The sequence below is a fragment of the Xylocopa sonorina genome, chromosome 12, assembly GCF_050948175.1.
Source record: "Xylocopa sonorina isolate GNS202 chromosome 12, iyXylSono1_principal, whole genome shotgun sequence".
In the NCBI taxonomy this organism is placed as follows: domain Eukaryota; kingdom Metazoa; phylum Arthropoda; class Insecta; order Hymenoptera; family Apidae; genus Xylocopa; species Xylocopa sonorina.
The window spans coordinates 5,615,507-5,629,063 of record NC_135204.1 but is presented as its reverse complement, the minus strand read 5'-3'; the positions used below and the strand labels follow the sequence as shown (position 1 = coordinate 5,629,063).

Below are 13,557 nucleotides of genomic sequence, written 5' to 3'. Positions count from 1 at the left end.
CCCTTTAAACGGAGAGCCTTTGAATATTTTATGAGAACCTGAAGATTTAGAAAAATCCATATCTTGCTCTGCCACTGCAATTATTTTAGCAGTGGTATTAACTATTAATTTAAGAAATAATCTTATTAATCTTATTTTAGATTTATTTTAAAATTAATTTTATATTAGAGAAGTTTACTTACTCAGTATTAAATCCTTCTTACACACCTGCACTCTCAATATTAATAGATTTAGAAAAATCTATATCTTGCTCTGCCACTGTAATTATTTCAGCAGTGATATTAACCATTAATTTAAAAAACAATCTTATTAATCTTATCTTAGATTTATTTTAGAATTAATTTTATATTAGAGAAGTTTACTTACTCAGTATTAAATCCTTCTTACACACCTGCACTCTCAATATTAATAGATTTAGAAAAATCTATATCTTGCTCTGCCACTGTAATTATTTTAGCAGTGATATTAATCATTAATTTAAAAAACAATCTTATTAATCTTATCTTAGATTTATTTTAGAATTAATTTTATATTAGAGAAGTTTACTTACTCAGTATTAAATCCTTCTTACACACCTGCACTCTCAATATTAATAGATTTAGAAAAATCTATATCTTGCTCTGCCACTGTAATTATTATAGCATTGACATTAATCATTAATTTAAAAAACAATCTTTTTAATTTTATTATAGATTTATTTTAGAATTAATTTCGTATTAGAGAATTCTACTTACTCAGTATTAAGTCCATCCTCAATATTAAATAGCAATTAATTCAAGCAATTCCTTTGCTCAAGCGTTTCGACTTATTTCATTGCTCGCATTGGAGACTGTGCAACTTTTCTGACAACGAAAGAATCGATAGCAAACGAACGATTTCTATCGACAGAGGATCGACAGTGACCCGTAAGATCGTTCGATGCCCCCTCCATCGTCCGCCAATCGCGTCTCTAATAACAAACGCTGCGAAGAGGAACGACATTCACTCCCAGCCTCTAATGCAATTTGTTACGCGGCCAAACGACGTCGAGACAAAAGGATGGGGCATCAAACTGGCCTCCGCCACGGGTGGCGAGCCAATCTTTTCCTTGGTCTCTCGTTGTCGCGTCTGGAAGATTGATTCAGCGCGCCTGTTTGAAAAGAAGGAAAATAGAAGAAAGCAGCGAGCGAGAGAAAAGTACCAGACGAATTTCATTAAGCTCGCGACTGACGGTGAGAGCTCTGAAACAGAATCATCGGGAGCTTTGTTAGTTTGCATCTTACGAACCTGGTTCTTCGTTAATCCTCGTCGTGACTTAACATGCTTTGCGTCCATCTTTATTCTGTTGAAACTAGAGATTCGAAGCTGGTGAAATCATTTTTTAATATTAATAGTTCGTGCGTTTAATTGCAGCATGAAAAAAAAATTGTAACGCAACGAAGATTTCGAAACAAATTCAATTAGAATAAAAGAAGAGAAATTTATTATACACCCTGTATATCGTGCAGAATTATAGGTCGACCTTTGCGTCGAATATTTGGTGGAAATACGAGTTAAGATGATGTCAAAGATAACTTATTAGCTGTTAAAATCGTGAACGTAATTAGTTCTTAATGATCAATAGATTTAACTCGTTCGAAATTAATAACACACTGAAATTTGTTTAGATACGTGTTCCACGTCCCGCGAATCGAGATAGAAAATCTCTCAGCTGGTACTAAGCGGGCCACTTAATACGCCCTAATTCGTAATTCACAATTTCACTCTCTAAAATCCAATTAACCGCCGCGCGCGAATGCGATCCAACTTGCGCCAACATTTACCCTCCGCTCGAATCTAATCGCTCGAGTCCATAAAACGCGGGTTGTCCACTAGAAGTTGCCCTGAAACGTGTCCTGTGGAGTGGCAAGATTCAGTCGAGCTCGTGGAACAGCGTTCGACAATGGCTGCGCATTGAATTCGCCATTTTGCCCTCACACAGCCTGGCTAAACAATGAGAACCTTGACGATAATATCACGTAGCTACATGGCCCCACTGTTATCGACTTCTTATGTTCGAGATCTTTTCTGGGGTGGACATTAAGCTGCCCCAAAATCTATTGGCTACCTCGATACCATTGTCCAATTGTTTCTTTCCAATTCTGTTATCGTAAAGCAGTATTTTTTCTATTATTCTTGTTTCAAACAGTGTATTTTATTTAATTGAAAATTTATTTAATTGAAAAACAGGATGCCCTAAAATCTATTGGACACCTCGATACCATTGTCCAATTGTTTCTTACCAATTCTGTTATCGTAAAGCAGTATTTTTTCTTTGTTATTCTTCTTTCAAACAGTGGAATTTGTTTAATTGAAAATTTGAAAAATTCTAAAATGACTAATGATGTAGATTACTTTGACTCGTGTAACACTTGACACGTAATTTGTCTGAGTTGCGCCACATAAGATTTAAAATATAGTTGTAACTTATGTGGTTTTGTTTTTTGAAATTTGTTAGAACTGTAATGTCTACGAAATAAATTTTTATTCATTTTTAAAATATCAAAAATGTCGCTTTAGAGGTACGCATGCTCCAAATTGCAAGGAGATTATTAAGTAACTGATGATACAAGCGGAAAACTATTGAACATTGATCTAAGAAAAGGAAGCTACTTGCAACGTAAGAAGATTCAACGAATACTCAAGTCGAAGAGCAAGAAGAACGACAAGAACAATAGCAGAAGTTAAGATTCTCGCAAAGCAGCTTTTCTCAGCTAACTCACCACAGATGACTTGTCTCCCACTGTCTAGCGTTGGTCGACGCAGAGACACTTCCGTTTCAGACAAAAGTTCCTCTATCCATTCAGCACACTTTCGAAATCCCAAAGCAGCAGTTCCCCGTACGCATTCGAGGGATCAGCCAGAAGCGTCGTAAAGTTCTTTCACTGGTGAATTCCAGTGAAACGGATATGCCCGTTCCTGGTTTCAGCGGCACGCGAGCCTTCGTTTGCCCTGGTGAATTTTTCAAGACACTTGGGAGCCACTACTTAAGCGAGTTCTCTCGGCTAAAACTTGGTCCCTTCTAAAGTGATTCAAAGGATTTAGAGATAAGGAATCCTGTTACACACTTGTCAGTGGAGTGGCTGTAAAATCGCCTCGACGTCAGCATCGATTCCTTCCAATTTGCTTAAACGCGTGTGCGTTCACTTTGACGTACCACTCGAGAGACGTGTAGCGATTAGCGACGAGATTGATACACTTATGCCATTGGCAGTGATAATACCCAAATAATTCAACAGTTGATGCACTTTAATGACTAATATCAATTGTCCCTTATTATTCGATATTAAAACTCTCGATCCTGATAATCATAAATAAAAAGTGAAAGTTACATTTCGATGTACAAATATATTTTATTGAAACAATAAAAGCAAAACGGTGTTAAGAAACTGCTTTAAAATTAGAAAATTCCTACTATTGCACTAGAAATTTAAAAACAATTGTATATCAATTTTACTTCATTCAAATAGGTATCAGAAACCTTTATATTCCAACACTTCTTGATTATTTAATGGTCACAGGATGGGGGTCATTTTTTTGGAGAGTTGGATCAATTTTTGTGAGGATTGGGGGTTGGTTACTTCCTTCTTAAGAAAGTTTCATGAGTTTTTTGTGGGGGTTTGGGGAGTACTTCCTTTTTAAGGAAGTTTATAAGTTTTTGTGGGGGGTTTGGGCTACTTAGGGGACGCTGATGTGTTTTTGTGGGGGATTTATCCCCAAGGGTAGTTTCTGTGTGTTTTTTGGGGGGTTGGGGTTTCTCCCCAGGGGTAATCGCTGTGTTTTTGTGGGGGTTTGGGGGCCAGCGCTGGTGGGGTAGGGTCGCAGGGCCAGGGCAGGGTCGCAAAGCCAGGGCAGGGCAAGGGTCGGGTCGCAAAGTCAGGGCAGGGTCGCAGGGCCAGTGTGGGGTGGGTCTCGCAGTAGGGGTCTGGGTGTACTCCATTGGACAGCAGGAGTCGCATCATCGGTTACAGCCATCGCCATAAGCGAGGCTACGTCACAAGGACGCAACAACTCGCCCCTCCAATCCGCCTTATATATCCTCAGGTGTGAAAGTCTCTAGCGAGAGAGCTAATTGTTTTAGACACCTAGCGGCGACTAGGAAAGCTCAGCGGGCCACAGTCCGTGAATTTCGATCTAACGATGTAGTGGAGGGACTCGCCAGACGCGTGCTAGCTTTGCACGCGCGAAAATTCCAATTTAATTTCATTTACCCATCAAATACCTTTAACATCGACATTTTTCATCGCATCGTCTACTCAATATCGAGTAATACTCGCGATCAAACGAGACGAGTATCGATGCGAGGGTGTATAATCATCGCAACGGTTTCGTTTCCGTTTCTAACAGAAGATGACCTACTCGTTCTCGCGCGGGACGACGCTCGACGGCTGTTCAGGTAAAACAGAGGCCCAAAACGAGAAAACGGGGCGAGAAGTAGAGGCGTTCTCGCGTGCACCAGCGCAGTGGGATGGATTTGGGTTAGGCTGGTCGATGCTCACAGGCTTTGCTTCTGCAGAGATCGATGCGCCTCGTCCATCAAGATGCAAGGAGGCCTCGCACGCCCAACTGCACGCTCGATTTAAGTGTACACACGCAATTACTTGTCGGGCTATCGAACAAGCCGACGAATTCATACGGCTCGTTGCGATATCGATCCACACCGGCGAATAATGAGCTTGAACGGTGTGTACTATGTCAGTCTCTGACGTCTCGATTGTGAGGGACGCGGTTTGATCCGCATTCGAACCTTTGATTCTGATCGCGACGAAGAACAGGTTGACTTTGTCCACGGAATTTAACACGTTGACGCACATTTTTCACTTTATGATCGCCCTCAGAAATATATACAGTTTTGCCACAGTTTTCCCCAAAAAACTTGCGACGACTATAATCGTCATTTGCTCAGCATATCATTTTTTTGACTTTACGATCGCCCTCAGAAACACATTTTCTTTTTTGATTGTTTAAATCCAGTGTAAGTTGTATGTTTGCAAATGAAAATTATTACATTTTGCTACAGTTTTCCCCAAAAAACTTTCGACGACTATACGGCATTTGCTTTACTTAATTCATGAAAAAATACAGAATAAATGATTCGTCTTCACAGAATCATCTTTCGACTGTTATAGCAGTCATTTGTCTCTAAATACTCAAATGTTCCAAAGCGAAAAAAACAACTAATATGCAATTATTTATTAAAATATTCACGACGGCTATAACCGTCATTTGCGTACATATCGCCAAGAATCTGACGGCTATAGACGTCATTTGCGTGAAAGTGTTAAACGCTTCAGAATTCTTCAATTGGATCGATTTTATGTAATAATCATACGAATATCTGTGTTTCGTTTGTGTTAAGCACTGTTTTATTTTCTCACGATTTCGCAGTGGTGTAAAAAAAACGTGGCTCGTATTTGGTGATAGTGAAAGCTGTTTGTCGAAGAATTTCGAAGTTGGATCAAATATTGGGAACGAGAGAGAAGAATCGCGAGATGTGTCAATAAATCAATACCGCTTCAAGTCACGCTGAGATAATCCTCGCGCGGAACGACGTAATAAATAAACACGTTTCACGATATTTGTTAAACGAGCGGAGCTCGTGTCGAAATTAACGACTGTTTAAACGGGACGGGACTCTGTGGTGATTCGATAAAACGCCCACGAAGTTCTTGTCGTTCGCGCGTCAACGCTGCTCTATTAATATTTTCTCGTCCACGCTTGTCAGTATGAAATACAAGCAATTATCTGTCGTGGTCGTCGATGGAAATTTTAAGTATTGCGCGTCGATGTGCCTCGCCAATGCAAATTGCTCGAAACGCGGCTCGTTCCACGCGAAATACTGGCGAACGCCATTTTTAAGTTTACTTTCGATCGCCTCGTGGGACGCTCGAAATTTGTTTCACAATTAACTCTCGTATAGTTTCGCTTAAATTTTGCTAGTCGAAATGGCAACGAAGTTTGTTTCAATTATTCGAGGAACGCACGTATTCACGCGTGCGGATTCCGTGCAACGATTTTTGCCAATTCGAACGATTTCATTTTTAAATTTGTATCAATTTGATTTTAAACGATCAGCTATTTTTGTTTCATGTTCGATTACGATGCTTTTATGTTGCAAATGTGTTTGCTTTCGATTCGATGGAATGAAATTTCAGATCTCGAAAGAGAAATTTTTATTTATCTTCCTTTCAATCGCGATTTTTGTTTCACGGAATGGTTAGATCTCGAAAGAAGCATCGAAACCCAAAGTATTTTTATTTATCTTTCTTTCAATCGCGATTTTTGTTTCACGGAATGGTCGAATTCTTGGAGCGTGGTCACGTTGAAATTGGAATTAATTATCGATGCGGCTCGTCAACGTGCGCGACGTAGAATCGCGATATTAATAATCCATCGACGTCGCTCGTTTCCCTCGAAACAATGCCCGATAATAAAAAGATGCAGTTGAAAGCTGAAAACGATCGATCGTTCGCAGGCTCGGATATTTATGGCTTTAGTGAGGGATGTAGAGGGTGAGATAGAATTGATATTTAAACGTAAGAAATTGCTCGTGACAATAAACCTCTAAACTGAGCAAACAATTTCTCATTCGATAATATTAAACGAAATTAGGTATTATCTTCATTTAAAATTGTTTCAATTTAATTAACGTAAATTAATTGCGACAAAACCGAGTAAAATTGGGACGAAAAAATTGCTATTTTTTTCACGAAGTTACATCAATTCAGCTGTTGAATATTTTCTCATACTTTTTTTTTTTTACGATACCTCATTTTTTAATTTATAAAAAATGTTCAAAGTTTCTGCGCTTTGAAAAACAGCGATGGACTGTTTGCAAGGAATCAGCAGTTTGGCAAGTTTCAGAGCAGCGTGAAACTTCCTCTTTAAACTCGACTCTCGTCTTTGGAATAGTAAAATGGCTTCTCACGAGCCGTCCGAAGGAAGTTTAAGACTCTTCAAAAAGCACTACAATTTTTCATAATCCGAAGCTGGAGACATCTTTGCCGGTACTTTGCCTCCTCCCAGGTTAGGCTCAAGTTCAGAGCCATTCACTGAGATTCCATATTTCTTCACGTGTATTCGAGATCCACCAGCCATCGAGCGCTTTTCGTGTACCAAATCGCTCTTCTTACGATCTCGAACTTTTAAAGTTACACTTTTTTCTATAAATTGAACATTTATATGACCAATAAGCTAAATTTGAATATAATTTTCTTAATAACAAACATTCGATCGTTCTTCCTTCTCTTAATACTTTAAATACGTTTAAAAGAGACGCAAATGTTAATGTAAATTAATCATTGTTTCAGGCACTTCGATACGACAGCAAACGAAGAGTTGGAGGGCTGAGCACAAAGCTGCGAGGACGCTCGGCATAATAATGGGCGCGTTCCTCCTTTGTTGGCTGCCATTTTTCCTTTGGTAAGCGAGAATAAATATTCTTATTCGAAAATTAATTTTTAAAAATCACCATTCGTCATTATTTTTAACAAATACTCTGTTCAAATTCGTATCAACGTAAATTGATGATACAGTCAATGCTCAGATCATTCAAAGTATTCCTCGTTTAAAAAAAAAAAAACAATTCTGCTTAAAATCTTGGTCTTCGAGAAACGAACGACTCTGGTCGCAGCACTGGTGACGCGGCCCTTAAGATCATGCAGTCTGAAGTGCAGTCATGCAAGATGCGGTCACACGTCCGCCCCACATCTTCAAACTTTATTAATGCACACATGCGCCATCGATTAAAAAAAATTGTTTCTCTCCAAAACAAACCGTCGAACATAATTTTCTTCTTCTTCAATTCCCTCTTATCTTGTCTTCCGTAAAATACAATCTCTAAATCTCTCGTTCCAAGGTAATAACAGCAATGAGAACTCCCTTCTGCTGCGGCAAAATGGCCGACCGAAATAACAAGCAAACCGCGAGCACATTTCCACTCGTAAATCGCTTTCGATGGACGTCCATCGCTGCGAATTCCCAGCGGGACAACCGACGGCTGGTCTCATTATTCCCAGGCAATAAGAAGGAAGTCGCGTTCCCCGTGGAACGCAACGCGGTCGCATCGCTTAGTCAAGCAAATAGTTAGGGCTGGTTCGCGTAAAACTGACGGCGAACTCGAGGACGGGGACTTTGCATTAATAAAACATGCGGCTGGGCTCAGCTTTCGCGAGTGTTCGCCGTGGAAAGTTGACTGCGGATGGGACGACGGGTCTCTCGTCGAAACGGCTTGCAGCCGTCGAGCTCGTCCGTCGAACGCCAGACGGAATTCTCAGTCTCTCGCGCCCCGCCACTGTCGTCGAAACGGGACGCTTCCGGCACGGGGAACGTCGAGGGAAGACGCGCGAAATGGAGGAAGCGGAAAGTGTTCGAGTATCGTTCAAAAGAGGAATCTGGAGCGTATCGTGTCGCTTGGAAATATATATATAAGTCACTATTTAGAGTTGTGTACAAGAGTTTTTAATGATCTTCCTGGTTATTCGCGATTTTCGAATATTTGTGGAATCTTTCTGAAGGGTTTCTTTGACTAAGAGTTTATTTTTGCGTGTTCAGAATATTCGAGACAGGGTGCAAAGTTACGAAGTAATATAAGTCACTATTTAGAGATGTCTAACTTTTTAATGATCTTCCTGGTTATTCGCGATTTTCGAATATTTGGGGAATCTTTCTGAAGGGTTTCTTCGACTAAGACTTTATTTTTGCGTGTTCGAGACAGGGTGCAAAGTTACGAAGTAATATAAGTCACTATTTCGAGATGTCTGACTGTTACTGCAAGACTTTTTAATGATCTTCCTGGTTATTCTCCATTTTCGTCTCGATACTTTGGAATATCTCTGCAATCGCTGGTTAAAAATTTCTGAGGGGTTCCTGCGACTAAGAGTTTATTTTCGCGTGTTCAGGATATTCGAGATAGGGTGCAAAGTTACGAAGTCGTTTTTAGAGCTTTTTATTTAATGCTATACCGAGGGATTCTCGAAGGATTCTCTCTATCTCGTCAAGACGATATATTTCTCGCGCCTTTCGATTGGTTATTTCCGTTTTTACTAACATTTCCTACCCTTAGGCCAGCGCCTTTTTAGAGAAGGGTGGTGGTGCCTTTAATGAGAGCTGACTTTGTCTTTACCATATTTGGTCATGTGACGAGATTTCTGCTGGGTCTGATACCTTTTTTCGAGGTGACCAAGGGTAACTTAGCCACGAACAGTTGACCCTTCGAAAATCCCCAGTTCATGACTTCCGCATATGCCATTAAAGTCGTTGAAGAAAATTAATTATCGCATACCTCGAAAATATTAAAAGCTTAAAACAGTTCCTCTAAAATGGTTTAATTGCTAATTGTTTGTAGCAGAAAGTCTTCTATTGTGCCTTACTGCTAGCCGCTACATTTCGAGTTTTCGAACACCTTATAGATTTATGAAGATTATAATAATCGTACATTGCGTTAAAAGAAGTTGCTTTATTTCAAAGTTCGAATTTCGAGGTTGTACCATTAATTTTCAATAAAATAGCCGGGGGACTTCGCGAACTTCTGTACTCACGGATTGTAGTACACTTCCGCGGGGGTGGAACTTCCCTTCTTATTGCCATAAATAATAAAGCAGCCGCGAGTCACGAGACATTTAGGATTTAACGAGGATTCCGAGTGTTAAACGTTCTTCGAAACTAGTTCACGATTTCGCGATCCCATCGCGGGGATTTCATTGTGCCGGGGCCTGAGTTATCGTTAATTGTCTCCCTGATAAAAGACTCCTCGTTACTTGCGGCGAGGCAAGGAAGCTTCGAGTTGGCGGAAGTTGTGGACTCGCCTCTGTTCTAATGGGTGCGCGCGTCCGTAAATTTGGCTGGAAGGTGCTTCGAGTTTGCGTCTTTGTCTCAAACATTATTCTATACATCAACTTTATTAACAAATCAATTGAAAACACTTTTTTACTCTTACTAGTTTCTTATCGAAAGAAAAGAGAATTTAAATGGAACTATAAAAAAGCTTTGGAGAAACTCGCTTCGAATGCATTATTTCGAGGGACGACACGATCGTTGGGGGCTGACGAACGTTCATATTCTCATCCGCTGCGCAGAAGTGATTTATTTTCGAGTCAGACGCCGCCGTTTCGAAACGTCCCGCGGACCAGAAATCCGCGTCCATCGAGCTGTCGAGCTGATCGTGCTGTGCGCGCCGCTGATTTATGGAAGTCGTCGAACGCGTTCATTGGCATGTGTCGCGGCTGCGCGTTACGCGCTCGTCCCACGCTGACCACGCGTTTTCGCGAATCGTTCCAAAGTTTGCCTCTGCGCGCTCGATCCTCGCACTGCTGCAATTTTACCATTTCAATTCACCAATACCTATACATTCGAATTTATCATTCTATAATTCTTCATCCACGAATAACAAATTGCAATTCATCAAATAGTTCTACATTTTTCAATGACATTAAACAATTTTCTATTTGCTAAAGAAACGTGGCAACGATTTGCAGTAGTTATCGAAATATGAATAAAAAATTGTAATGAATTAGATCTATCTTTGTTTAAGAAATGAAAATAGTAACGATTTGCGTAACACTGTGCTTGTTTGGAGAACGAAAATGGTGACTGCGATATTATATCAACATAGTACCGCGTAAATTCGTGAAATGATGAACAATTTTCTATTTGCTAAAAAAATGGCAACGATTTGCAGTACTTATCGAAATATGAATAAAAAATTGTAATGAATTAGATCTATCTTTGTTTAAGAAATAAAAATAGTAACGATTTGCGTAACACTGTGTTTGGTTGGAGAACGAAAATGGTGACTGCGATATTACATTAACATAGTACTGCGTAAATTCGTGAAATGATAATGGTAACCAACGTCGTGTTATTATGCTCATCGACGAGTTACGAATGAGTAATGACACGCTATTGCGTCTACTCGCGGATTAAAAATTAATAAAAACTGTCTAATGGCCTGGTACCACGTTCTTTCATGAATTAAACATGGCTTCCAATAGAGTGGTACAACGTCACTCCTTTGTTTTATGCATTCGTTGATTGTAATGGATTCGTTATTATTTTCTCTTAGAAGGTCAACGAGATTCAGACGTTCAATTCCACGTGTCAGAGGTTCGTTCTAATTCGATAATCCGTGAAACTCCTCGCGAAAGCGTAAATTCTGTTGCACCAGTTGCGAGACGGACAATTCGAGCTGGACGCTGAATATTTTAATTAGAAGCAGCAGAACCGTGAACACCGCGTGTCTCTTGCAACGCGTCCGTGGTATCCGTTTCCTGGCCACCTGTCGAAACGAGTTAAGAGATTGTATCCACGCAATTTTATAATCGACGCAAAATGAGGCGCGATCCTCGCCATCGAGTTCGCTGAACGATCGACAGAGAACGCTGGTGAATTAAAATTGTGCTTCGCGTGGCTACGTTTAGAAAATTGTGGCTTAATTGAATCGATACGATTTATTCGGATATTCTGATGAAACCATTTTTAAAGAACTGGGGGAAGAAATGAAAATTTGAGGGATATTAAATGTTCTGCAACTCGAGAAGGTTAAGAGGATAATAAAAAAAAGTGGATATTTTAGAATCCAAATTTAGCAATAATTCTAAATAGCAAAACGAATTGAAAGGAATATTAAACAGTCGTAAATTAATCGATCGAGATATTTACATAACAATTGACAAACCAGAAATATAATGAGCTTCTCCACGAGAACTCGAAGAGTTGTACTCGTGCTACTTCTTTAGTAGCCTTTCGAACGTCAATCTCGACAGCCTTTAGGGACTCAAGCATTCAACTATCGAATTTATTTAATTGGAACCCATTTAGTGGAAAAGTTTCAGTGCGAAAGCTTTCTAGTACAGCGGCTCGTTATTTTGCAATGTAAATTAGCCGAGAGTAATCGAGAATCTAGCATAAAATCTGCATAGAAAATCATTCAAGTCCTTCAAGATCATTTCCATGCCTCAAAGAACAATATTTAAAAAAATACATCGCTCACAAAATTAATAACAATTCTCAATCAACAATAGCTAAGTCATCTAATGCAAACAAAAAAGATCATTTCCATGCCTCAAAGAGCAATATTTAAAAGAATACATCTCTCACAAAATTGATAACAATTCTTAATCAACAGTAGCTAAGTCATCTAATGCAAACAAAAAAGATCATTTCCATGCCTTAAAGCACAATATTTAAAAAAATAGATCCCTCACAAAATTGCTAACAATTCTTAATCAACAATACCTAAATCATCTAATGCAGACAAAAAAGATCATTTCCATGCCTTGAAGAACAATATTTAAAAAATACATCTCTCACAAAATTGCTAACAATTCTCAATCAACAATCATCGACGCTAGATCATCTGATGCAAACGAAAATTTGTCTGATTTCAGGTATCTAACGACGTCTCTGTGCCGCGAGAGCTGTTACTGTCCAGACACGGTCGTGTCCGTCCTCTTCTGGATAGGCTACTTCAACAGCGCTCTGAACCCGCTGATCTACGCGTACTTCAACCGCGACTTCCGCGAGGCCTTCAAGGACACGCTGAAGAGCGCGCTGCCGTGTTGCGCGAGCTGCTGGAAGACGCCGTCGCAGTTCGTCTAGCGTGAGAGACTCCCCGTGGACAACAGCCGCGTCGAGCTCGACGATCGAGCAGGGAAATCGGCACGCGAGACGCGCATGGCGAACCGCCAGGCTGAGAAACGCCGTCACTGTTGGCTTTTCTTCGTTGGTTGGCGGTTCCCCTGGCTGGTCACCGCTTGTGGCCCTCGAGAGTGATCGAAAACGCGTTGCGACGATTAGGGATGATAGAGGGGAGGGTCTTCGTTGAGGAACCTCGACGTAGCTTTCGAAATGTTCCAGATGTTGCGAAGGTTCTTTAAATTTGATCGTTTTTCACTGGTACATGTCGCAGTAATGACAGCAGGGGTGGTAGAAGAGGAAGGGTTTGTGTTGAGAGACTTTGATAGCTTAGAATTGTCGAGGATATTGTAAAGATTAAAATTGGTATTCAGTTTTGTTTGTGGGAGTTTTTGGAAATTATAAAGGTTCTGTAAATTTATACTGAGTCATTTTTGTAGGTTTTTTTATGAACAATACTCTTTTCTTTTTTTTAAGTATAAATTGTATACTTTAACCCTCAATAGTTCTAATATTAACCCTGCAACAATCGTTGGAAGAAAAAGAAACAATACTATTAGGTCTTTTGGAAAATTCTCGTGGACTTTCAAGGAAATCTTGCGTCTAACCCTTTTGCATTTCTAATACTCACTTTGTAACGTGATCATATGGTGTATTGAATATAATAAGATAGAAAAGTGTAAGAATGTACAGCGATCGCGATGTTTGGACAGAATTTTCCAAAAAACCTAACGCATTGGCGTATCCACCCAAAGATTAACTTTGAAAAAGACCCTTTAATGAAACATTGCACCAACGAAAGTCGATCTTCGACGAGAGTCACCGTTCGATTTACGTTTATTTGTCTCTTCTTTGCAATTTGTGGAAAGCTCGCGCGCTTAACGCGGGGCAAGATGGCGTTGTAAC

The 13,557-nt window shown here is 39.9% G+C and overlaps 1 protein-coding gene across 3 annotated transcripts in view; it reads left to right on the top strand.

Annotated features, from left to right (window-relative positions):
• LOC143430018 (octopamine receptor beta-1R) overlaps nt 1-12,652 on the top strand; it is a 126,478-nt gene extending 113,826 nt beyond the window's left edge. For all 3 annotated transcript variants that reach the window (XM_076905978.1, XM_076905977.1, XM_076905976.1), the window contains exons 3-4: nt 7,329-7,440; nt 12,405-12,652. In XM_076905978.1, the coding sequence (XP_076762093.1) occupies nt 7,329-7,440; nt 12,405-12,615 (323 nt within the window). In that variant the 3' untranslated portion in view covers nt 12,616-12,652. The remainder of the gene's footprint in view (nt 1-7,328; nt 7,441-12,404) is intronic.
• The last annotated feature ends 905 nt before the right edge of the window (nt 12,653-13,557 follow it).